This window comes from Solea solea, chromosome 8, assembly GCF_958295425.1.
Source record: "Solea solea chromosome 8, fSolSol10.1, whole genome shotgun sequence".
NCBI lineage: Eukaryota > Metazoa > Chordata > Actinopteri > Pleuronectiformes > Soleidae > Solea > Solea solea.
Genome location: NC_081141.1, coordinates 19,305,225 through 19,330,151, shown reverse-complemented (window position 1 = coordinate 19,330,151; position 24,927 = coordinate 19,305,225). Strand labels below are relative to the sequence as shown.

At 40.4% G+C, this 24,927-nt stretch overlaps 1 protein-coding gene across 3 annotated transcripts in view; it reads left to right on the top strand.

Annotated features, from left to right (window-relative positions):
- Positions 1-23,559, top strand: part of ntrk2a (neurotrophic tyrosine kinase, receptor, type 2a) — a 70,761-nt gene extending 47,202 nt beyond the window's left edge. For 2 of the 3 annotated variants that reach the window (XM_058636196.1, XM_058636194.1), the window contains 6 exons: positions 5,097-5,227; positions 11,343-11,515; positions 11,764-11,919; positions 12,523-12,613; positions 19,701-19,859; positions 22,175-23,559. In XM_058636196.1, coding sequence (XP_058492179.1) covers positions 5,097-5,227; positions 11,343-11,515; positions 11,764-11,919; positions 12,523-12,613; positions 19,701-19,859; positions 22,175-22,360 — 896 coding nt within the window. In that variant the 3' untranslated portion in view covers positions 22,361-23,559. The remainder of the gene's footprint in view (positions 1-5,096; positions 5,228-11,342; positions 11,516-11,763; positions 11,920-12,522; positions 12,614-19,700; positions 19,860-22,174) is intronic. The other variant, XM_058636195.1, reaches the window with a different exon arrangement.
- The last annotated feature ends 1,368 nt before the right edge of the window (positions 23,560-24,927 follow it).

The window sequence follows — 24,927 nt, the reverse complement described above, 5'->3', positions numbered from 1 at the left end:
TTTGTATCAAATGATTGTGAACAATGAGGAACAACAGACAGCCTTAAATGGAGACTGAAGAGACATTGATCATGCTAATGATCAAATCTCACAAATATGCACCTCCACATGAACAGGTGGTATTCATTAGTGTGATAGGAGCGATTTACAACGTTTTGTGCAGTAAAGAGAGGTCAGTGAATCTGGATCTTGGAACACTGTTACGAGCAAGAGCTTTGTTAAAATAAATAATAATAAAAAAAAAAAAACAATGTTGTCTTCTCCAATTCTCTGTTGGACAATTCAATGTAAAATGCACTGCATTTATAATATAGTGGCTTTACAGTGTAAATGACCACTCAATGTCATGCCAGACATTCACCCATTAAGGCTCATATCACTTCCACATGTTTTTGTTTTTGTCCATCACACATCCTACTCATACACGGCTGGCATGGGCCTGTGTACCCTCCCGTTAGTGGACAGCCTGATCCATAACTTCTCAGCAGTGTTAAGTGTAACATTTCATTTTCAACATAACACTTAAATGTTCGAGTTTGTTGGAAAGGATAAGGAGACTATCTGCAATCTCGTGTTTGCACAGTAAATCTTCCATAGCCATAGTGGTTGTACTGGCTCGAGTGTTTCCATCAGTGTTGCCAGATCTCACAAAAGAAACAAGCAACCGGGCCCATGAAAACAACGCCAAAACAAACGACTTCTCTCTCTCTCAAAATAAAAAAAACAATAAACACCAGCAAAATGTGCACAAGAGGGACTTGAATAAAGACTGTTGTACCAAGTACCTCTGATAATTAAACTTTGCACACACACACACACACACACATATCATCCTGAAGCCACAAATGCATTATTCTTTTTTTAATTGCTCATCTTGCTTTTTTCTTTTAGTTCCAGTCCAACCAAACAATACAATACAATAGAACCAAACTCAGATTTTCCCTTTTTCAGTTTAAATAAATCTCTCACCAAAAAGGAGAGGTTATCACTTGCCTTTGCAGCAAGAAGACCCGGGTTCACGACCCGGTCGGGACAAGGGTCTTTCTGCATGGAGGTTGTATCTTCTCTGACTCTCTGTCCCACAGTCCAAAAACATGCAACATGGTGATTAGGTAAATTGGACATTCTAAATTGACCACGGGTGGAGAGTGGATGGTTGTTTTACCCCGCCTTTTGCCCTTATGTCAGCACCCTCCGCAACCCTCATGTGGAGGATAAAGCGGTAGAAGGTGGATGGATTCAGACAGGTCTCAGAAACTGTAGAACAGAAGATCCCATTTTCAAATAATTACAAGGCGAAAGTGAAGGGTGGTGGGATCCAGCAAGCAGACAAACTATCCTGTGTTTTAATAACATATTGAAAATATCTCCTTGAGAACTCATGAAGCTGGAAACAAGCCCAAATACACAACTACACTTTATCAACAAGCCCAGAAAACCTGCAACCCGGGACTACTAATATCTGTGAGCGACTTTACAGTAAAAGCAAGCTCAAAGTCGCTTATAAAGAGCAAACGCATTAACTATGATTATCATCCCGATGATGAGCTACAATTTTTTCCAAAATATTTACAACATCATCGGTTATCCCTGGACTGAAGTACAAATTGTGTTTCTTTTTTCCCTTTGTTATGTTTATGTGTAATTTTTTCCATCATTTTCATCTCATATGAGCTTTGGGGCGTTTATATTTTGTTATGTCTAGGAAATGAGATTAACAGTGGTTTGGAAAATGTTATTCACAAATCACTTTTTTCACTCCGTATTTAAACCCATCCATACAAAAAACACATTTACACACATGAATGTGACAACTGAGCACTTCCTGCCAGTGAGGACTGAGGGATAACAAGAAGGAGAAGCACTGAAAAGAACAGGAACAAATAAAATCAAGTTAACCAGTCATTGATTGAATGTTTTGACAGAAGTGGTTTGGAACATGAGAGTGTCTCTGACCCACCACAACAGTTCAAAATGGACAAATTCTAAGTCGTTCAAGCTGTTTTATATCAGGACACGGAGTCGTGGAAAGATGTTGGGCTGAGATGACAGAAGAAGGAAGGAAGAAAAAAGACAGATGGCAAACGGGGAATTATTATGTCCCGAAACATTCATTTCTTTTTGTTTTTTATAAGATGCTGACTGTGGTGGATGGGTGTGAGAGGTGGCTCCATAGGGGGACGTGGTGAGATCGGGGGATAGGAAAAGGACAGATGGAAAAAGACAGGAGAGGAGGTGGTTGATGGAAAATGTTATTCCTCTTGCTGTTAATGTTGTAAGCGCTGTCATGAACAAGTGATGGAAAAAGGCGGACGCAGCAACAGAATGGGGGGGAATAACGTTGATTAAAAAATGATAGGTTTAGCAGCTGAGGGGAACGGCGATGGGGAGAGATATATCATGAAACAGGGGGATGCTAAATATGGAAAGTGAACAGATAATGAGGCCTGATGGAAGGTTGCTAAATGAGGAAGTATGACAAGCTTGGAAAAACGGGCGCTAATTTAGAACAACATCATCAAATAACAGTACAAACTTTGGTAAATGGGGAATCATGTTTCTGTAGATCTTAATTAGGGACACTGATTGAGGATAAGATAATAATATGTTGCACTGCACACAGAGATATAGTTTAACAATGACTGTGGAATGGGAGGAGGAATGCAGTGGCAGAAGCTCATTTCCGGCACAGGTATAAATTCTTACATAAATTAGAACAATGAAACACGCTAATTATGTAAAACTGAATATGACAGTGTTTTTATCTACAGTGTAAATGTACAAATGAAAATGGTCTACACCGCCGAGCAAATCACACAACGACCAGCTATTTGTCTACAGACCCGTGGTCAAATCCACACAGGACTGAAGTAGAAAAGGCTCCGTATGTTTCTGCAACGCTGTCAATCAAAAACTGGTTCCACCTTTCAGACCGTTCCTCCAATCATCATGCAGAAGCCCACCGTCCACGCCCGCCCACTGCTCCATTGACTCCCAGAGAAGCTGAGCTTCCCTGGAAGTGAGGACTTTGTCCTACTTGTCCAATTACATTCGAGCCCACTGCAGTGAAAAAAACCTATTCTGTGTCACCCCATAAAGAACAGTTGAAGTTGAGCTTCAAGTGGTTTTAATGCGGAGGCTGCTACGGGAATACAAAAATCTCGTAAGACGATCCGTCACCTGCAAACAGCTGATTCTGAAGACTCTTTTCGTCATGAGCCAAAGATAGAAAATGTAAATACGGATATTTAGCCACATTTACTGGATCACAATTGGATGACCAAACAGAAGGACAGGTATAAAGTTGAGAACCAATGCATTTTGAGGGCAGATGGAGATTTGATTGGCCAAACCACCACCGTCAAGAAGGCATCATGTCAATGCGATGTCAATCCACATATAACAATTATGTGGGCGGATATAATAATCACATGTGACCGTTCCAAACCAGTGAAGTAGCAGCTGGGCAGGAAGTGGCCATTAGTCAGTAAACAAATGAAACAGTCCTCTCCTCAGTCTTCAGCTGCAGATGTTATTCAAGATAGTCATGGATGGAGTCAAGACGACAAAGGAAGAAGCTCACATTTATGCCTGTAGCTACTGTTTTTAACTTGTTGTAGTTGTAGTATATTGTATTGTAGTTGTAGTATATTGTAGGTTTATGTTTTATCAGCATGATGAACAATATAATCAACAAAATCCATCATCAGTGAAGTTTTTCTAAGAAACACCTTTTCTCTGCAACTAAATCGGTTGGGTTTAGGCCCTCGAGCACTTTAGGAAACATCGACATCTGTGTTTGATCGATAACAAGTCTTTGAACACTCAACACTTCTTTACAACTTAAGCCAAGTTCACACAACATGATTGTCAAGTGTATGTGGAGACTGGGATCACTCACAGACTTTCACCAGCAGGAGACAAGAACTGCGGCATCTTCAAAGCTCACATGACACAAACACACACTGTCTGGTGGGTGTGTTCTCCAAAAAAATCTAACACTGAAAATTAGATGCTTTTGGATATCTGATGGAGACAAGCAGTGGTTTTCTCTCCCTCCCTCCCTCCCTCCCTCTCTGTGTTTGTCCGTCTGTCTGTACAATATTGGGTTATGGTGGACTTCAGTTGCTTACAGCGTAGATCGATGCAGCCTCTGAGAGTCTAGCTGGGCTTTAATGTGATATTCTGAGTGGACAGCTTTTCTTCAAATGCACCTCTTAATCACATCACAGATAAATCTCAGATCTTCTTGTCCCCCCCTCTCTCTGTCAGTCTCCCTCTCCCTCTCCCTGTCTTTCTCTGACTTTCTCTGTCCAGTGTGTGTGAATGTGTTCCGACCTCTCCGAGTACATGCCATGAGCCATAGGATGAATGTATATCCTTGCAAGCACAGAGCTGCACATCTGTCCTTTATCTATATATGGCTATAGTACGGGCACAATGTTGTTACTCATATTAATCATTCCAGAATAAAACCTTGTATCATCATGGTCAGATGCCAAATGTTATAAAATGAACAGAAATACAGAAAGGGAAAAATAGTGTCAACTTAAAAAAGTGAAAGAAAAAATGTATCTCTTTGTGTAAAAACGTTGGGAATAAGACAATGTCAAATATTTTATATTAAAGCAATTACATTTGCACTTCAGGGATTCATTAAAATGTGCTTTTTCAAATTGAAGAGAGACAAGTTTGCTGCAGCAGTTCAATGACAATGGCACTAGAGTTTGTACATCTGTTCGATCATCATCCATGTTCAATAAACTTGTACCATATTTTCCAAAACATCTGTTTTGACACCTGGTACTGTAGCATGTGGTCACCCACAAATCCTCCCCAAATCTGGGTGTAAATTATTGATATTTTCCTACAAATGTCCACGTTAAATCCCATGGCCTTGGTTTTTACCCTTGAAATTGAATTGGTCAAATAAAACAACATATATAGTGTAATATTTAAGTTCTACTTGCAACTATCAGAACTGTGACCTGTGGAATTTCAACACTAACAAAAGTGTAAATTGTGAAATTGAAAGTATGCAGAGTTTCTGACACAAAATGGCCTAAATTTATTTTATTTCTCTCTTTGTTCAACAGTCGTCCAGCATATTAAGAGACACAACATTGTGTTGAAGAGAGAGCTCGGAGAGGGAGCCTTTGGAAAAGTCTTTCTGGCCGAATGTTACAACCTCTCCCCTGACCAGGAGAAGATACTGGTGGCTGTCAAGGTAAACTGGAAGTTTAATTGTTCAATTTGGTATATTTGTCTACATGAGAAACACATTTCATATCAAAATGATGCGAGTAAGTGTCTGGTGTGTCGCTGATTATACGATAAAGATATTAAGTGGTTATATAACTACAGCAATCCAGTGTTTGTTGCTTCTTAATGTATAAGGTTACACTGTGGGTAAGTTGGATTGTGGGTGAAAACACCACTCATCAGTTAGATGAAAGGACACAATCTTTTCCCTTTTTTTGTGGTCTTATAAACTGAAGGCCACAGATGAAGGACGGGTTGTCTTTGTGATAAGAAATAGAAAGCCATCTCATCTGGATTACAAAGAATGTACTCCAATACACGAGGACTCCAGTTTCATGATAAGACGGTTTGAAAATCCCTGCTCCTGCAAAATGTTTGGTGGCACCAAAATAAAACACATCGACGGTGAAGTTATTTCCTTATTGACAGTATTTTGCCATTCGATCTGATGCCCGAAATACATTAAAACTATTGAAAATACACCTGATAATCTAATGTTCCCTGAAATGTATACATGGTCCTCTTGAAGTGAATCCTTTATGTGGTGTCTGTACAGTTTCTGGACTCATGACCTCCATTTCCTCTACTGTTGTTACAAAGTCACTTCTTTCAAGTGCCTTTTTTCCCTGTAAGTGAAAGGTGAAATTACAGTGAAACCACTGACTTCCGGGGTCAATCATCCCATCACATCTATCCATCCATCCATCTCTCCATCAAGCACACTCTCACTGCTGGTGTGCGGTGAAACAGGATCTGATTGGTGAAGAACTTCTCATTAACAATACATGACCTGTGATAGAACCCCCCCCCCCCCCCCCCCCACGCCCCCAAACCACCCCCCTTCTTCGGAATCCTCTGCCCCATACTTCCTCTTTCTTCTGTGCCTCTAATCCCACATTTCAACCTGGATAAAACTGATTTTATAAAATTTGTAGAATCTGCATCCACTCCCATGTCAATCAACTATGGGAATGCAAGCGATGCAAATTCCTGTGTAGTTTCCAACATAACTGTATGATGCACATTCATCTTCCGACCACCAGCATAGCCATTATCCATGAATGTTGGAAGCGAGCCTTACATTTTTTTCAATTTGTTTTGTTTCCAGCACATTCCTGATGACACAATAATGGACAGCATATAAAAATGGAAGTAGTCCTCTGGTTACAAAATAGAATGAAGACTTGAGAATTACAATATGGCAGACGCCATGACAGTTTTTGAGTACAAACTGGAAATTCATGTCACCTACAACCAGGCACTTCTTGCACAGATCTAGCTAGAACTGTGCAATTAACACTTTCACACCTAAGCCTCAAACTTGAGGTTAAAAAGACTTATTTTAACCAGACAATGTCCTGTTAGTAAGTGCTTTTGCCTATTTTCCCAGAATAACTCTCAATATGTGGCAGTTATTTACAATTTACTGCACGTTAAAATGGTGTATTAACGATTTTAAATGAAGAAAATAAACTGTAGTTATACGTGAACACCAGATTTTGCGTGTTAAATTTGAACAGTGTAACACATTTAAAACAACATTTTTTGAGTTTTTGTCTCAAAAACAGGCCAAAAAATGGAAACTTATGTATAGACGTTTTTTTCCACCACTCTCCCCTTTGGTGACACTGATTTGCCAGTTTCCTGCAACAGCGCAAGTGAAATTACCGTAATAACCACTAATAACTTGTGTTTCAATTACAATGACAGCCCCAAACGATTAACAAACCAAAATAATCGCACTTATGACTAGCACATTATAGTTTGGCTTACTTGAAGCACTTACTTCTAGCTCTTGTTTGTACCCAAATGTTTAAATGCACTTATTGTAAGTCGCTTTGGATAAAAGCCTCTGCCAAATGACATGTAATGTAATGTAATGATCGAAAACAAAAGGATTATTACAAAACAGGGCCTTTTATTCTGACACTTTTGTTGTGTTTTGTTGTAATAGTGCTTGATTTCCTGTCCCTGTCCTCATCATTCAGTGGAATGCCTGGGTTAAACACCCTTACCCAGCGAACATATATACAATATACAATAATTTATTGTTATTTTAAGGTCTATTAAAAACTTCATGTTTATGTTACAGTAAATTCCACTTGTTTCAGATAACCATGATGTCAATTTAGACCCAAATAATCGTGATTATTATTTACCCATTATCGAGCAGCCCTAGTTCTTAGCTTTCATCACACTTGTGTCCACTCATATGTGCCGTGCGTCATTGTCAAGTTTCCTCTAAATGGGAACACAATTTACAAAACATACATCATGTTCTGTTGAAGAAGCAGAAGCAGACACTAGCGATTTAGTCCATTAATTCCTCAGGAAAATGTTAACTGACATTATAAATCAAGTCGGCTCATTTCCCCATAGACCTTTCATTCAGAGTTAATTTCTATATATGGAGACAATTCATGCATGACTAACACAGGGATGGAAAAAAAATACCACCAGACAGACCAATCATTGGTAATAGGAATTGTGTTAATAGCTTTTTTGGTGGGTTTACGGTTTTACAAATCTGGGGTACTTTCTCTCATTTTAGTGTGAAAAAGACCTAAGTCTCTCCGTCACTGTCTTTATCTTGACACATTCCTCCTCCAAAAATACTCCCACCTTCGTTTCCCCGTCCTACACTTCCCGTTTCCCCTCCAGTTCAGCTCTAAAGGTCTCACTGCCTCAGTAAAATTCTATGCCAGCTGAGCTTCGGTCTATAAAATATGCACCTGAAAATCCTGGGTTCCTCGTTTGAGGACAAGGCTGAATGTTGGTGACTGTACGTCAAAGCAGGCATCATTTAATCAGCACATAACTTACACTAAACTGTACCATATGCACCGATTCATGGTGTCAATGAATCACATAATCGTTAGTGTCGTGTAACTGATTTAAGTCTCAATTCATCTCTTTTTTTTTTTTCCAATTGGCTAATGCACTACCTGCTCACTGAGTGCACCATATGCTCCTCCTGCTCTTTTCTTCTTGTCATTTGCATGACTCACCATTTCTCATCTGTTGTCTTTTCATCCCATGAATGAAAGAAAAAACAGCTTTTATAATTAATGACGACGATTCACCTTTAAGGGGTTGATTCACCCAAACTGACTTAAAGGGGGCTATTTTTAATTTTTTTTTTTTAACTCTTATTCTTGTTGAATATGTTTTCAATAGGTAAAAGCCCATTATTGAGGTTACGGGAAACACAATACTACATTAATCAGCTAGTGAATGAAATACATTTATTCTAGATTGAGCAGAATAAAGCTTAAGGTCTTAAAAAGTCATTGGTGCCTGGAGAGGAGAAATCAAAGCTGAGGTTTTTCTGCTTCTTAGCCAAATCCCCTTAAGTCCTACTCTGGTGATGACAGTGGTCACCTGGTGGTGAAGTGATGAAGAACAATGGATCAGATGAGAGGGTGTAGACTTTGTGGAGATGGGGAGGTGCAAGGTGCACACATATGTGCCCAGTAGACTGCTTGTGTTTGGTCGATTATTTCTTTGTTGTAACAATGTTTCTTGGCAATAAATCTTATACCGTTGGAAAGCTTATTCTGCCGTTGTCTCTTGTGTGGCATCTCCCACACTGGAAAAACAATTCTCTTCATCATTGGAGGCAATCTCAATGCAGAGAGATATCGAGATGAGATTGTGCAACCACAGTCTGGACCAAACTCTGTCCTCCAAGATGAAAACACTTGGGTTTATCAGAGACTACCTCCAGAATTTGGGAGTCAAGATGATGGAATGACGTGCCTGTAGTCCTGAACTTAACCCCGTTGAATACTTGTGGGATCAGCTTGGGTGTGACAACACAACCACTGACTGGCTAATTGACCAAGCTCGTGACCAGCATGAGGAGGAGGTGGTGCCAGACTGGTGTGGCTGTGCATGGTTCTTCCACATGCTACTGAGGCGCCTGTTTGTTCAACGAATACATTGTTAAAATGCCAATATGTCTTGTTCCTTCAGACTTCAATCATCCAATCCAAATAAATGACAACAAACAAGAGTCCATAGCAGAATAAGCTGTTTGGCATTGGCAGAGAAGATTTGGGAAGTTTTTCATGGCCGCAACCCACATTTTCAACTCTGCTGCTCATCCTGCAAATGCTTTCCAACAGTTTAAGACTTGTTACAACAAAGAAGTAATCAACCAAACACAAATGTCCTTATTTTTGTGCTAAGTTTATAATATATGTGACTTTTGAGATCCTCCCAGTGTGTACAGTGTCTCGTGTACATACTGGACATATGTTCTATATGTTATGTACTATATGTTAAACTTTGTCATTTATGCTATAGAAACATGTTCTTCTCTCCACAACACATTAGAATAACCTACACTCACTAATAGAGCTTAATGGCCCTGGTTTTAGAGTCGGCCATCAATCACCAGGTCATCCATAATACAGAAGCAAGTTTTGCTATTACTGTATGTTACACACTGAGCAGCCATCGATCACTGCACACTTTTACATAAGCAGCAGATGAATGCAGATATATGCATTTGCATACACGTCCATACACACTTTCACACTTACATGCCATCAATCACGAACACCTTCCGCTTTCAATGACGTTGCCTTTCTCACTCGTAAAGCGTAAATCACCACACTCACGGGCTGGACGTTAATGTGTGCGGACTGTATAACTAACAGTGCAAAAATATGGCCTTCTGCTTGGGAAATAATGCAACACGGACCTCAGAGGCTACACAGTCTCTACGTTCACAGAGGTTTGTGACTCACTGGGAAGTCTCCATTGTATTGTTCATGAATTTAACATCGATGTGATTTGCTGAATACAGAGATCTTTGTGCAGTTACCTGATTGAGCTCGGTGTTGCAGTGCAAGTCTTTGCAGAGAAAGGAAAACATTCTCTTTGATCAAATTTCGTGTCGCAGGTTTTCTTTTACCGGAGGCACAGTGAGTTATTTACAAACAGGACAAGTTCAATGTTTCAGCTTCAACCGACCACCATCAGTCAGGTGGTCTGCCTGTTGTCCCCTAAGAATTTCAGTGGCAATTTTAATACATCAGGTAATGCATTTACAAATACCTAACAGATAAATACTAAATAAAAACTGGGTTGCCAGGTTGTGTCTGGTTTTCTGGCAGTTGTAAGCATAAATGCAAAGGAAGGAACACTAGACTGGTTAATGCAATTGATTATCATCAGATAAGGATTTAGCAGCTATATATTAAGCTATTAATAACGATTTGTAAACCCTCTGTAAGTGTGGTGCACTGTAAATACTTCGGACAGTCATTATCCCACACACATTTCGAACAGAAAGGCCTTACGAAAGACATTATAACTCCAAGCATGTGCAACCTCCTCTATGGAAAGTCATCCCATACTTCCCATACATATCTGATATCACGTTTCAAACTGGGATCGGAACATCGTCTATACAGCATCTATACTGTAATAATCCACAGTCATTATCATGCAGTATCCGATTACAGCTTGAAATGTACATGGTCGAGGCTCTGTTTCGCCTTAAATGATTGGCTGGAAATGTATGTAAGTGTGCGTCTCATTTTCTGGCATCTCAGTGGTCTGTCTGGAGGGTCACGGGTCACTTCCTTCTTGCTGAGCTTTCTTGGTGACTCCTCCTTGTCATTTAGGTCTTTATTTGTAACTGGAGCTTCGATCTGCATCGTTAGTACACAGGCAAACAGACACACTCACATGCACAAGGTATTAAGCGAACATATATCCATGTCTTACTCTGTAGGAAGCCAATCAATTATTCATGTAAAGCACAAAAGGAATTCTCTATCATTTTTTTTCCCGTATCACTCTCATTTCCTGCTACTCTATCTCTCTGAACATAAGTTATGGAGGGATCCACCAGTACAACAGTGTTGTCTTTTGTAATGGTTCATATTAATATTAAATACATCTATCAGTCTGCTCTGTCATGGAATCAGTCCTCACTCCAGTGCCAGTGATGCCTCACAATGTGTCTGTCGAGTTGCTGGAACTAGTTGGCGACACTGCGTGTGGCACAATGTGTGAGTTTCTCCGTTTGACATTTTCTCAAAGTGTCACTTTTTGTGTGTGCGCAGACGCTAAAAGAGGCCAGCGAAAATGCCAGGAAGGATTTCCACCGTGAGGCTGAACTACTGACCAACCTTCAACACGAACACATTGTCACATTCTATGGCGTCTGCGTGGAGAGCGACCCACTCATCATGGTCTTTGAGTACATGAAACATGGAGACCTCAACAAGTTCCTCAGGTAGGCTCTATGGCTCTTCATGACATGAAGAGGTAATTTATATGGAGTAGCAGTTATCTTGAAACATTTCCACCATGAAAACGTTAGGATCAATAGATGTTTCCTATCCAATATTGATTTTTTGGGAAAAATAGAATAGAATAGCTTTTATTGTCATTGTGCAGCCAGTGTTTAATGAGTAATAAATAAGAATGTTGCACTTGTTTCTTCTTAAAAGGACTGACTCAGCTCACTAACTTGTCTCCCAGGGCTCACGGTCCAGATGCAGTTCTGATGGCAGAGGGCCAGACCACCAGACCTGTGGAGCTCACCCAGTCTCAGATGCTCCACATTGCCCAGCAGATAGCGTCCGGCATGGTCTACCTGGCATCACAGCACTTTGTGCATCGCGATCTGGCCACCAGGTTTGTCATGTACTCTGTTACTACGCTATGGAGAGTTTAGAACACAACATTTATTCAGGGATGAGGTGTCAAGAGACTTTGGAGGCCTTGGAACCAAATACTACTTGTATTGGACTAAGGGGTTTTCAAACAATAGTGTTGTTGCAGTCTCCTGTACAAAGCATATTGTTAATTTTAGGTGGGTCCTCACAAAAGTGCTGTTGCTGTCTATCAAAAATAATCATCGATTCTCAGGCAATTGCGTGCTTTGCCTCTTGGCGTCGCTGGTGCCAATCCTAGCTGACAGCTGGGCGGAAGGCGGGGTACACCCTGGACAGGTGACCAGTCCATCACAGGGACACAGAGACAAGTGACAACAACAAAATAGAGATACATCATAATAACACTATCAAATCCATATTCTCTTTCTTAATTTTTAACAGTATTTATTTTCGTTCAGTCTTTCAGACATCATTTGTAAATGTACAAGCCATCTATCTTAATATAAAGTCAAGGATCCATGAACATCCATAAATATAGGACAAATTTTATTTTATTATTGAAGCCAGTTTTATATTAATTATACTGATATTATTATACTTTTTTCTTCCGTTTCTCTGATAGGAACTGCCTGGTGGGTGAGAACCTGCTGGTAAAGATTGGGGACTTCGGCATGTCCAGAGATGTCTACAGTACGGACTACTACAGGGTAGGTGTATGTGTCGATATATTTTTTGGCCCTTCTTTCAGACTCCCCCCCCCCTTCCCTGTTGCATGTGTGTGTGTGTTCTCTGCTCCTCTCCTGCATGGGCATGACTGACAGAGATACACAAAGAAACCTTGCTGTGGTACTGCAGGTCTATGACTGCAAAGTACAATTTTAAACATACACTGTATTTGTAATAATACTCTACATAAATACAATGACCAATTTGGGTGTTCTTCCATCCAGTAGCACTGTAATTACTGCGCTGATAAGTTGCAGTGACTGCCACTTTGACTACCTAACATAGTCATTATTACTAGTATAATCTATTAAAAGTGTGTACTGGTATTACAGAGCAGATACATTCATTAGAAATGTGAACATGTTGGTCGTGTGCATGTCCAGGACACCTGTGAAAGTGTCTGGTTGAACACAAAGACACTCTTCCGCGTCTATACTAGATGCAACGGCGTGAACTCACAAGAGGAAGAACGCGCTGGATGCTTTCTTGGGTGATTTTAGGTCATAGCAAGTGTAATATTAGAGCCGTTTATCATTGCAGTATTTTCCGCCACTGAAAGCCAATATTTCATTCGGGGTTTTTTTTTCTCTTTCTTATTTATTTAACAGTATAATTCGCTGTTGTTGAGCAGTCTGTTGTTCACCAGAGTCCAGGCTAATGAGACAGCTGCATGACAAGACCAGACACATTTTAATACGCTTTCCTTGATGAAAGCTCCTCGTTAAAATTACAAGACGAAAATTCAACACAATGATGTGTAAAGTTTCACAAAATATTAAAAACAATATTTACAGTCATATCGCTATTACAATTTATAAACTCTATAAGAAGATGCTGTATTTTTACTGACAATAGGGAACTTAATCCACAGTAACTCTATTCACACTGCAGGAAGTGTAATATAACACACACACACACACACTTCTGTCATTTTTAGAAATGTAGCCACATTTCCTTTCTTAACAGCTCTTTCTAAAGTACCCCTGGAGATAAGTGTGTGTGTGTGTGTGTGTGTGTGTGCAGGAACATTTAGCAGCTCTACTGTGAGTGTCAAGATAACTCAGGGGTACAAGAGACAGCTGAGTGTGTTTTTTTCTTTTGCCCAGTAATCTGTCACCTTTCCAAAAGGGCAAATTCTAATAAATCGTTCAGACTGATTGATAGTGACTGCCCATTTGTCCAGCCCCTTTTTCCCATCCACTGTGACAAACTGACATGAATGACACTGACAGAACACTCAGGCAAGGAGGCCCGAAAGAGAAAACCAAGGAGCAGCCACTCACTAAATGGAAAAAAAATCGTAATTTTGAGCAAATTTCAGATAGAGTACAAGAATCTATAGGAGTGATGTACTAATTCAGACATTCCCAGAGACTGTCTGGGCCCAAAGATGAGTCAAAGGATATTTCTTGGGTCCCCAAATAATACATGTGAGTTAAGCCATTATGGTGGATGTTAACTGACCTTTGTTTTGTTAATGAAATTAAGTTCACAAAAAGAAAGACAAAACACAGAAATAGACTATAAGCTGCATCAGATATGCATGTTGCTCTCTCAACGACCAACAATCAGGAAATTAGTTGGAATTTTATCAGTCTCTTGGAAAAGAGATGGTGGTTGAAAGGGCTTAACAATTCATTTGAAATTTTATCGAAATCACAATTGCATGGGCTACTGCAATTTTCAAATCGCAGGAGGTGCAATGTTTGTTAAAGCCAAAATGTGTGTCAAAATATGATTTTAGATGAACTATCGTCTTGACCTATACACACCTTATTCTACAGAGTGAAGAGAATACCTTTGTTTCTCACAGATCTGCACACAAATCATACAGTAACTATTTTAAATATGTTTTTCGAATGAAAATGAGAATAATGATGTAAAAATTACCATCGCCTCTGATATTGCGAATCATATCAGCCTTAATACGAGGTATGCGAGATTGTGAATTACAATCAATAGATTTGGTGTTCTATGTAAAACAGCCTCTACATAATTTTAGATAGTAAATCATTTACTCAATCCAAAATTCTATAATCCTGTATTTTTAGTCTGTGCGTGTCCACATTAAATCAGCAAAGCATGGATGTACTTTCAGCAAACACGGTGGGAATATTATGCCGGAGATTAGCCTATCTCCAGGCATTTTGGGACCGTGTGGGTCTGACTGCCTGCTGAGGGCTGAATGTTTGCTGATCGAGGATAGTTAAGAATTTATGGGTGTTTTTAATAGGCCACCAACGGATCCTCCCACTGCTATCACTGGTCAGTCTGACTATGACAGATTGGCCAGCGTGTGTGTGTGTGTGTGCTGCACAGCTGCAGCTGTACAATGGAAAAAAAAAAACACTTATTTTATGTTCTATGAACAAAATGCCATATTATGAAAGTGTGGTAGAGCCCGTTTAGACAAGGTTGGACTTATAAAAAAAGATCCTAGCATTGAAATGAATCATCAGGACATCACTATGGAGTTGGAAAGGGATGTCATGCAATAGAGTATAGTTAAGCACATGGTCTCTTTGTGTGATTGATGTGATTCATTTCTAAAAACAAATATTATATGGTGTCCCATTAAACATGCAACAAAAAAAAGCCTTTTTTATACTATCTATTTGTGTGACGACACACAGCAGTCTCCCTCCTCCTCCTCCCTCCTTTCACCTCTCCTCAACAAAGGCTAAGCGCCGAGGCTGTAGTCATAGAAACGGGCGAAGGCAGTGGTGGTGAGGCTCGTAGATGTATCTAATGTTTCTCAGGAAAAAGTAATCAGTGAACTTCTATTTAGTAGTCTAAAAGCAGTGTGAGAGAAAGAGAGAGAGGTGGAAAAGAGAGATGGGAGTGTGGGAGTCAAAGATGGCAAATATGAAGGGGAGAAAAGAGAAAGAGAGGGTGGAGGTAGGAGAGGAAGGCCAGGGAGACAGAAAAGAAGACGCTGATAAATACACAAAAAGAGAGAATCAGTAATAGAGTGATAAAGGGGAGGAATACACCTGCCGAGGTTGGAGAGGAGGCAGCCAGTGGAGAAGACATCGCACAAGATAATTAGTAAGAAAATAAACACAGGAACACACAAGCACAGACTGACAGCAGTGAAACCGCCAAGCAGGGGAGGAGTACAGAGTGGTGGGAGGCAAAATACAGTGTGTGTGTGTGAGACTGTGGGGAGTATACTGTGTAGGGACTCAGTCATGCTCTTGCGTCAGACAGGAGCAAAGATGAGTCATACAGGAATCAGAGCTCCCCCACACCTCCACCACCTTCCCCGGTGCCTATATGTGTGTATGCATTTGTAGAAGAAAATAGAAGCAGGGGCGTAGGGACGAGGGGGCTGTGGTGACGTCATTCAATTCCCTGTGTGGAGGAAGAAGAAAAAGAAGAAGGAGGAGGAGGAGGCCCCGCTCAGATCTAGTATTAATATCCATTCTCAGTGAATCACATGTAGATTTAGCTCTAAGCACGACTGTTTACACCTGACATTAAAATGTGTCCTGGATGGTTTTCCTGTGACCACATGAGATCAGTTATGGTTTTGTGTGCCCTTAACTCAAATACACACTGATGTCATGTCTCTTCACAAGAACAAAATAATGTTTTTAAAGAAGCTAAGTGTACAGATGTTTCCTGTTGTCAACATGTTTCACAGACAGAGACAGAAAGGGACTGGCAAAGCTCGCCTTAGACTGCTGTAACGTGAAATCCGAAAATATGACAATCAGTGTTAATACTGTGATGATGGCTACAAATGAATCAGTGTGTGGGCACTGATCAGTGTAAAAAAAAAAAACCTGTAGATTAGTGGACATCAGCTAAGGAGGCGGATTGTCTTCATGCATGCTCAGAACTGTGGACACTTGGACCTGGAAAGTATGAACTAAGCCATAGTCTGTCCTTCCTGACTTGCGCTCATCTTTGTTGTGTCACAGACCAATTGTCTTTCGTGACACACGTGTTTTGAAATGTGGATCTTGATCTTTAATTGTGTTACTGTGCAGTTGCCTTCTGTTTCCACTGTGGTGGACCTGAAGGAACGTTTTTTAGTCGTCCACACCTTCAGCAGACAAACAAGGATGATATGATTCAACGCCTTGGATTATGTGGCTATGTGGGTGGGGCCCAACATCCAGTTGAAGTTGAGGAGGAGGATGGCACATATACAGCACACATATTTATTTTCTCCATAAATGGATTTCCTGCCCAAAGGTGTGGGATGAAAGTAAATTAGATGCCTGCATTTGAACTGTTTTATGTTTCTGACAGAAAAAAAAGCTGAAATTGAGCTAAACAATTTCATTTGGCCCCTGTATGTGTGAGAGTGTGCTTGTATCTTTGGTACTTATTCTGGCATGAACCGGACCAGTAGCCCTCATAGAGACCAAAACCTGGTCCTAATGAGGAAGAACCTTATTTCTGAGGTACTGGTTAAGTTTATGACGCTAAGATTTGAATTGCGGTGAGGTCAAGGTTATGGTAAGGGGTAACGCCTTGTTTAGGCTGGTGAGGCTCAAATGAGACACGCACACACACACACACACTATAATGTATGAAAAGAGTTTTGTTTCCATGGCAACACAGAGGGCAATTAAGGTAGACTTCCCATGTCGCGATAACAGTAGAGTAGATAGGATTAGTAACACAAGTCCCTCCTACATCACATCCCATAATGTTGTCTTTTAACCAGTCTAGTCGCTATGGAAACTACAATTTCCAGGGGGTCACTACAGGGAGCCCACTGCCTGCATCTGCTTTATTTCTCCTGGCTTTTTAAGGCTTTCCTGAAATGTACAGGGAGTGGTTTCGCTGTAATTGTACTTATTTGTAACGCGGAGAGGGTGAAACAGTATGTGCGTCGTGAAAAAGAATGTGTGTGTGTGTGTGTGTGTGAGTGAGAGAGAGAGGTAGACAAGGAAAGCAAAGGAGACGAAGGCTGATGACGAAGCTTCTGACAGGAAAGACGCATGGTGCAAAGAGATGCACCATCAGTGGGACTGCTCTGCTGTAAATGTGACTTTCTTACATTTTGATGCCCCTCCTCTCCAACAGAAATGTGCAATGCAAAGATTCCCATTCCTCCTCCTTCATTCCCTCTTCTAGTTTCTTATAAATCAACCTTCTCAGAAGCACTGGCTTTTTCTTTCCCCCACCTGACATGCACTGCATCAAGGCAACGCACAATGAGGCAAAGTTAAGATTAATATTTTGGACCATCAGGAGAAATGATCAACCATGATGAATAAAACAACGACTAATGCGTATGTGCAAATTAAGGCACATGAGCGAATAAATGTTGCCAGAAAGTGTCTGTCTATCTGTCTGTGCATTTAAAAATAAAAAATGGGAAGCAGAACTTATCTATGTGAGCACATTTGCATTCAAAAGAAAACGAGGGAAATATAAATGAAACAGATAAACAAGGAGAGAGACAAGGCATTACAGAGAGAGAAAACCGAGGGCCTGGTTATGAATGAAATGAGCGCGAGCTGCAGAAGCGACGGCAAATATGTTTCTCCCAACATAACAGTGAACCTGATGGCTATCTGACCGTGCACTTTTTATTACTCCATTAAATAACCAACTGACTAACATAGAAATAGGCCAAGTGTGGGTACCAAGCCATTAATAACAGACATAAACCTCAGAAAATAGATTGTGCTGTCTGTGTGGAATAGTGGAGTGTGGATCGGTTGGTTAGATTCATGTGAGGAGCGGAAATAAAAGGGAGAGGGGAGGTTCAATATAGAGGGGAATAGCATCAACACAAGGGGATAGATTTCATTTCACCCAGCTGTATTTTAAACATGTTAGGTTTGAAAAATCTACTTTAAATATTTACCCCCTTAAACCTTGTCTTTTTTTTTTTTTCATTCATTAAAATTCTTGCCCTGCAGACAAACATGCTTGCTCAAATGTATAAAACTAAGTTTTAAATTGAGGCAGAAAACTCTACATTTCTTCAAATGTTGAATATGTCTAGTTGATTTAATGAGTATTTCTCATTGGATGGAGCAACTGCGTTTGCTTCATTCGCCGTCTACGTAATGACGGGTAAATTGATTTCATGAACTGCTTTCTGCAATTGGATATTTTCAGAAATGTCCCCATGCATTAGTGCCAGTGCTGACTCACACACGCACACATTTTACAACACTGAATTGGGATTGATAATCAGGAGGCTAATCACAGACTGCAATCAGTGGCATGCTAATTAGGTGTTCAGAGCTTAATGGCATATTTCAGGAGTGAGATGTGGCACAGTCAAATACATGGCACATTCCGCTGGATACTGCTGCCAGTGATGTCATGTTTTCAGTAACTTTTGAATAACTTTTTTTTAAGCCATTGCTGCCCACAGTATCAATATCCCGCACCCTTCTCCCTACATTACTGCATAAATGCATTTGGTGAGATGGGAGGCATTTATTCACTGACAAAGAGACAAACCTCATACAGTCCATTTGTGGGGTTTTGGCTTCAGATTGGATAAAGTGCTGTGGGACAAACAAGAGAAAGCAGAGCATATCCTAGCTTATTCGTGTTATTCAAACACGAATAAGAAGGAATAATGAGTAATTAAATAATGACAGGATGCACATCAGATTTGTTGCATCAGATGCTTTTAGGCGCAATATGTTGAACAGCTCAGCAACATTAGCACCCGTGTGGTTCTCATTCATTGCTCTTGGTCGTTTTGGAGCACATGTGACATTAGCCTCCAGTCGTCGATGATAGAGTGCGCAGTTATAGTGACGTACGACGCACTTCGGAGTTCCGCCTTTTCGTACCGCCTATTTTACGTTCTTTAAAATCGGAATTTGGACATTTGAGAATCGATTCAGAACATGTAACAAATGTCACTGACAGCAGCTTTAAACTCCACAAGCAAAACTTTTACAGTGTTGTTTTAAAATGAATGAAATATGAAAAGCTGCATGCCCATTATTTAATAGAGTATAGAGCATACATGTTTTGTTCCCTAAATCTTTAGTAATTCCTCTATTTACTCAACTCCTGACTCCTGACTGACTTTACTCTCTCTCTCTTTCTCCCTGTGCTACGCATGTGTGTGTTCAAAAGGTCGGAGGTCACACCATGCTACCGATCCGTTGGATGCCGCCTGAAAGCATCATGTACAGAAAGTTCACCACAGAAAGTGATGTTTGGAGTCTCGGGGTTGTTCTCTGGGAGATCTTCACCTACGGAAAACAGCCTTGGTATCAGCTCTCCAATAATGAGGTACAGAACAAAGTCACTCATGCTACCTCTTTGCCACCTATGAACCCACTTGTCGAGATGAAGTTGCGATATCTCGACAGTTGTAAACCTCGTGGAGATATCTGATCCATCTCAATGACAAAGTAATGTAGCCAAAAGTAGAGAGCAACAACTTTATGTGAATGTTAGGAACTTCAGCCTAATAAGTAACGGCATACACGATGTTGTAGCCTCAAGGTATAGTAACATTTTTGCAGCTAAACTAAATATTTGATCATCTATGTGTGCAGGTTTCTCATGGGTATCTTTTCATGAATCATTTGGCCTGAGTCAGCTAGAGTGAGGCTCGGAAATTCAGCAAGTTGTTTATCATGTGAACATGAATTAATTGTAAAGTAAGACAGAGAGCTGGGAGCAGGTTTTGCCGCGTTTTCCTCTGTGCAGCTGTGCAGCTCTGGTGCAGGAGCAGATGTTTCTTTTGTTTCAAATGGAAATGTGTTTGAATCCATGTTTTTCAAAGAGTCTCATAAAACATGCCTCTGTTTTGGATCACACTGAATTTTGTGGTAGGCATGGCACTGCTGCAACGAGATGTCTTCAGGATGCCAACGCTTACATTCCCACACTGCATCATCGGATTACATTTATGTTTGTTTTTTGGTTTTTTTACATTCACCTTTGTGACATGCCATTGTTGTTGGTGTGTAACAAAGTCAGGGAGACATAGGTCGAGCACAAGACCATAGTCAGAGAAATGTTGTGCCAGTTGTGTGTTTTTATTGACATCCTGTTACTATCACATTAACTTCCTCATAACAGCAAAAGCACTACAAAACACAACTGTGTTGATATGCTTGTCTTTATATGTGTAAATAATTATTTTTTTCAAGAATGGGTTCCTTTCAAAACATGATTTTGTATGATTTTGTGTACTAGTTGTGTACATGCATTTTGTTAAGGAGACAAGGTTATTTAGTCATATAGAGCGATGGCACTAAATAAGGATTTCCATTTATTTAATGAATAAAAAACATTAAATTGAAGTCTTCAACTAAAGCTTTCAAAGTCAGTACACCAAAAATCAAGTATATCTGTAGTCTGGTATTTTCATTGTACATCATAAGAGCTGGAACACTGCAAGAGATTATATGTGATAAACTTAATGGGGAAAAATATAAAATTGTTTCACATTCTGTCAGTTGACTAAATGATTCACTGATCCTATATAACACTCACATTACAGCAAAAATACCCATACTTGCACAACGGTCTATAGCTTTTAATAATAAATAAGTCTTTACAGAACTCCCCTCTGTTACATTGTGGCTCATGACACAGTTTCCGGAAAACACAGCTGTATCAGGGCCTTTCAACCCTTCAACCTTACCCTTAGCCTTAACCACATGAACCTTCCTTCTGACCCCAACTCTGGTTACAGCTTTGCTACCAATTCAAAAGTCCCCTTTTGATTGGACTAATGCGGTTTACATTTGAAATGAACCTTTCACCCTATTACATTTCTGCAGATTCACAGTTCACTCACCCTCTGACCTGAATGAGGTGCTGTGATATCTTTGACACAGGATATAGACTTTTGTTTTAGTATTAGATATCCACGATATACCTACTCTGTTTCCCCATCACAGATTTACAAGAGCTTGGCAACGGCTTGGTTTTTGAAAATAGATAAGACCCATACAGATTAGATTTTTAATTATTATTTTTAATGATAATCTGGCGTTACATTTTTAATGGTTGTATTATAATTGGGAGGATAGAGGTGAATTCATTCCACACACAGAATAATGCATTTAATGTTCACTGAAATAATTAAAAGCTTCATTACATTACAGGAACATAATGGTGTATTTATGTTGCTCTCCCACCACTGCTTAGAGATGATGTACTGCATGCTCCCTGTATTGCCTTCCTCTGCATATAGCAGTTCAATTTCATCTTCTTTATCCACAATTCTTCATCCTGAAGCATATTTTAAGCTCCGTTTTTCTAATCAATACAAAAAAGAAGGTATTATGTGTGCAGAAACAGTAAAATAATTGAACTGAGGTAACTCTATAAGTGGGAACTTTTTGGGAAAGTTATTGAGAAATTGCACCATTTGTCCAACTGACTTGTCTAGTATAGTGTAACTTCACCAAAGCCATAAATAATAAACTCATATTTACTAACATTTTCTCTGTATGCCAGTGCAGCAAGGTCAAACAACTTCACCAAACAAATCATATTCACTGAACTTTACAAGTTTTGGATATCAACACCCATTCACATTAAACTTAAGGTATTTTATTTGTTTCCCTGTGTTTCTTTCTCTGTAGGTGATAGAGTGTATAACCCAGGGCAGAGTGCTGCAACGCCCCAGGACCTGTCCTAAAGAAGTGTATGACCTGATGCTGGGCTGCTGGCAGAGAGAGCCACACATGAGACTCAACATCAAAGAAATCCACTGTCTGCTCCTTAATCTGGCCAAGGCTTCACCTGTATACTTGGATATACTGGGCTGAACAAAGGAGGTGGACGGGAGAGAGTTGTGTGTGTGTGTATGTGAGGGAGAGAGAGAGAGAGAGAGAGAGAGGTGTGAGAGGTCTGTGTAAGGATGGTTACTGTATCCAAGTGTATATGTGCATTTGAGGCGACAGTGACACCTCTGAATATGGTGTCAGCGTCTGCAAGGTGCCGCTGTACAGGATGTAAAGCTATTATCAAACTCTTCAAGGCAATCAAAAGGTTCCTCTACCGAGCCCCAATCGTCTCTTTTCCTCCCTACCAATTTTCTGTCCTTTGTGCATCCGTACCCTCTCCCTCTGTCCTTCCTGAAGAGTAATTTAACTTTGGAGGAACAAAAGCTTCTCAATTCTTTTCAAATGCTTTAAACTGACTGGGGCTAAATTGATGATACCCGATTAACAGGACTTTAAATTGCCTGACTTCTCTATCGCTGCCTGTCGGACAATGGGACTCGTTTGAAACATCCGGCAATTTTAAAGGAGTCATGACGTGGGGAGGATTTGCAGAAGTGTGTAAATATGAGGCTGCGTGACCTTTCGGAGGAAATGGCTCTGTGAGATTTTGAGCCACAAGGACACTGTGTTTCTCCACTCACCCTGTCTGTGTATTTGTCCTCTCTTTCTGTCTGTCTGTCTCTCGAAACTGTACAACAGTATTATATGAATTCATCCAATATGACTTGTGGAAACAACAACATAATTAACACACAGATTAGCAAATGGTGGATTAACAATAACAGAAAAAATTACCAAAAAAAAAAGTGGAAAGTAAACCAAATCTGGTTTTCTGCGATTCAGGAAGAAGGCTGAGGTTTTCTACTACACTGTAACTGAACGACTAATATACAAAAAAAAAAAAAGATAAGTAAAAAAGGCTGATGTATCTGATCTACAATATGTTGTCATGCAACAGATTGATATAAATGACTTTATGGATATAATGTACTCACATCTGCATACAGGACTCTTTTTTATTTTTTTTATTTGTGTTACGTTGGACTTTTGTTCAGGCCTGGACTGTACATGTACTGTACTGTCACACAGTCCATGCAGGGTAACGCGATGATCAACCACCCAGCCCCCAGCAAAGTGACAGATGCTTCACGTGTGATGTCAAGCACTGGTGTCGGAGGTCAATTGATTCATTTGTCCACAGCTGTCCGACGATTGCGAGGAATTGGTGTTGATGGAGGGTGGTGGGGGTGGGGCTTGGGGGGGGGGGGGGGGGGGGGGGTTTAAAAGTTGCTTAGGGAGGCTGGGTTTTGAGTGGTCAGATCACTGTCAGATGTGTGGGTGGTGGTGCTGTAGAAGGTGTGGTTCATTTGGTCAACCCATATTAAATCATCAAGGCTTTCAGCACTCAGACATCCTTGAAAACCACATCTCGGAGATGCACACACACACGCGCACACACACACAAACACACACATGTTGTATACCTTATCCCGTCACCCCTCCATCTCCACACTCACACACACTGAAAGACACTCAAAACGGGCCAAGAAGGAAATTGAATTGTGCATGTTTTATTATTTGAGCGGTGCAGTGCTTTAGCCAGGCCCCCGTCCTCTGTAATGGTGTAATGTATATTTCATTACAGCCTAATGGGCCCCATTAGCACAGTCTCCTCACAGACATTCAAGACTTATTGTTTTATGGCTGAGAAGGAGAGATGGAGAGAAGTGGAAAGGAGAGGTGAAGGAGAAGAAAACAGAAAAACCATTGAGGAGAGATGGAGGGGAGGGGTAATAATGCATATTTGTGTAGGGCCAAAAAAGAGATGGAGATGGTAGTGTAAAGCTAGGAATGGATCAACAGAGAAAGAGAGAACAAGAAGAAATGGGAAGGTAGTGGAGCAAAGAGAGTGAGGAGGAAAGGAGAGGAGGTGTGAATGTCCTCGGGGAGAAAGTGAGAGTGAACATCCATCATCACTGTGGCCCGCAGATGTTCTGTAAGCCACAACTTCGACTTCATGCTCCCATCACATTCCTATGGCTGCCCTCACACACACACACACACACACACACACACACACACACACACACACAGAAGAAAGAGACATTTGTTCAGCTGCCCTTAATGATTTATCCTAACCTTAACCTAACCACAATTCAAACCTTAAGTTCCTCAGAAATTAGGTTCTTCCTTACTCGGACCAGGTTGAGGCCACTGGTCCTCAAGGTCAGTGTTTATAGACAGTAATCTTTCTGTAATCTTAACACGTCCACAGGTGTGTAAAGAAGAAAACGTAGCAAGGAGACTCTTGCACACTACTAGACTACTTTTTGTGTCTGATATTACATACATATTAAAATAGTAAAGGTACTCTTGAAGGTTCAGAGTGCGGGAGTATCCTTAAAGGTCAGTGTTTATATGGCAGAAAAGGTCTTTAAGAGGTACACAACAAGTACACACACACACACACAGACATTTTACTGGCAGTCTACCAAACGCTTACACTGAAAATAAATTCAATAATGCACCACACATCCCCATGATGGGGAACCACTTCACTTGCATTCCTCACAGCTCACATATCTGGTGACATGTTCACACACACTCTG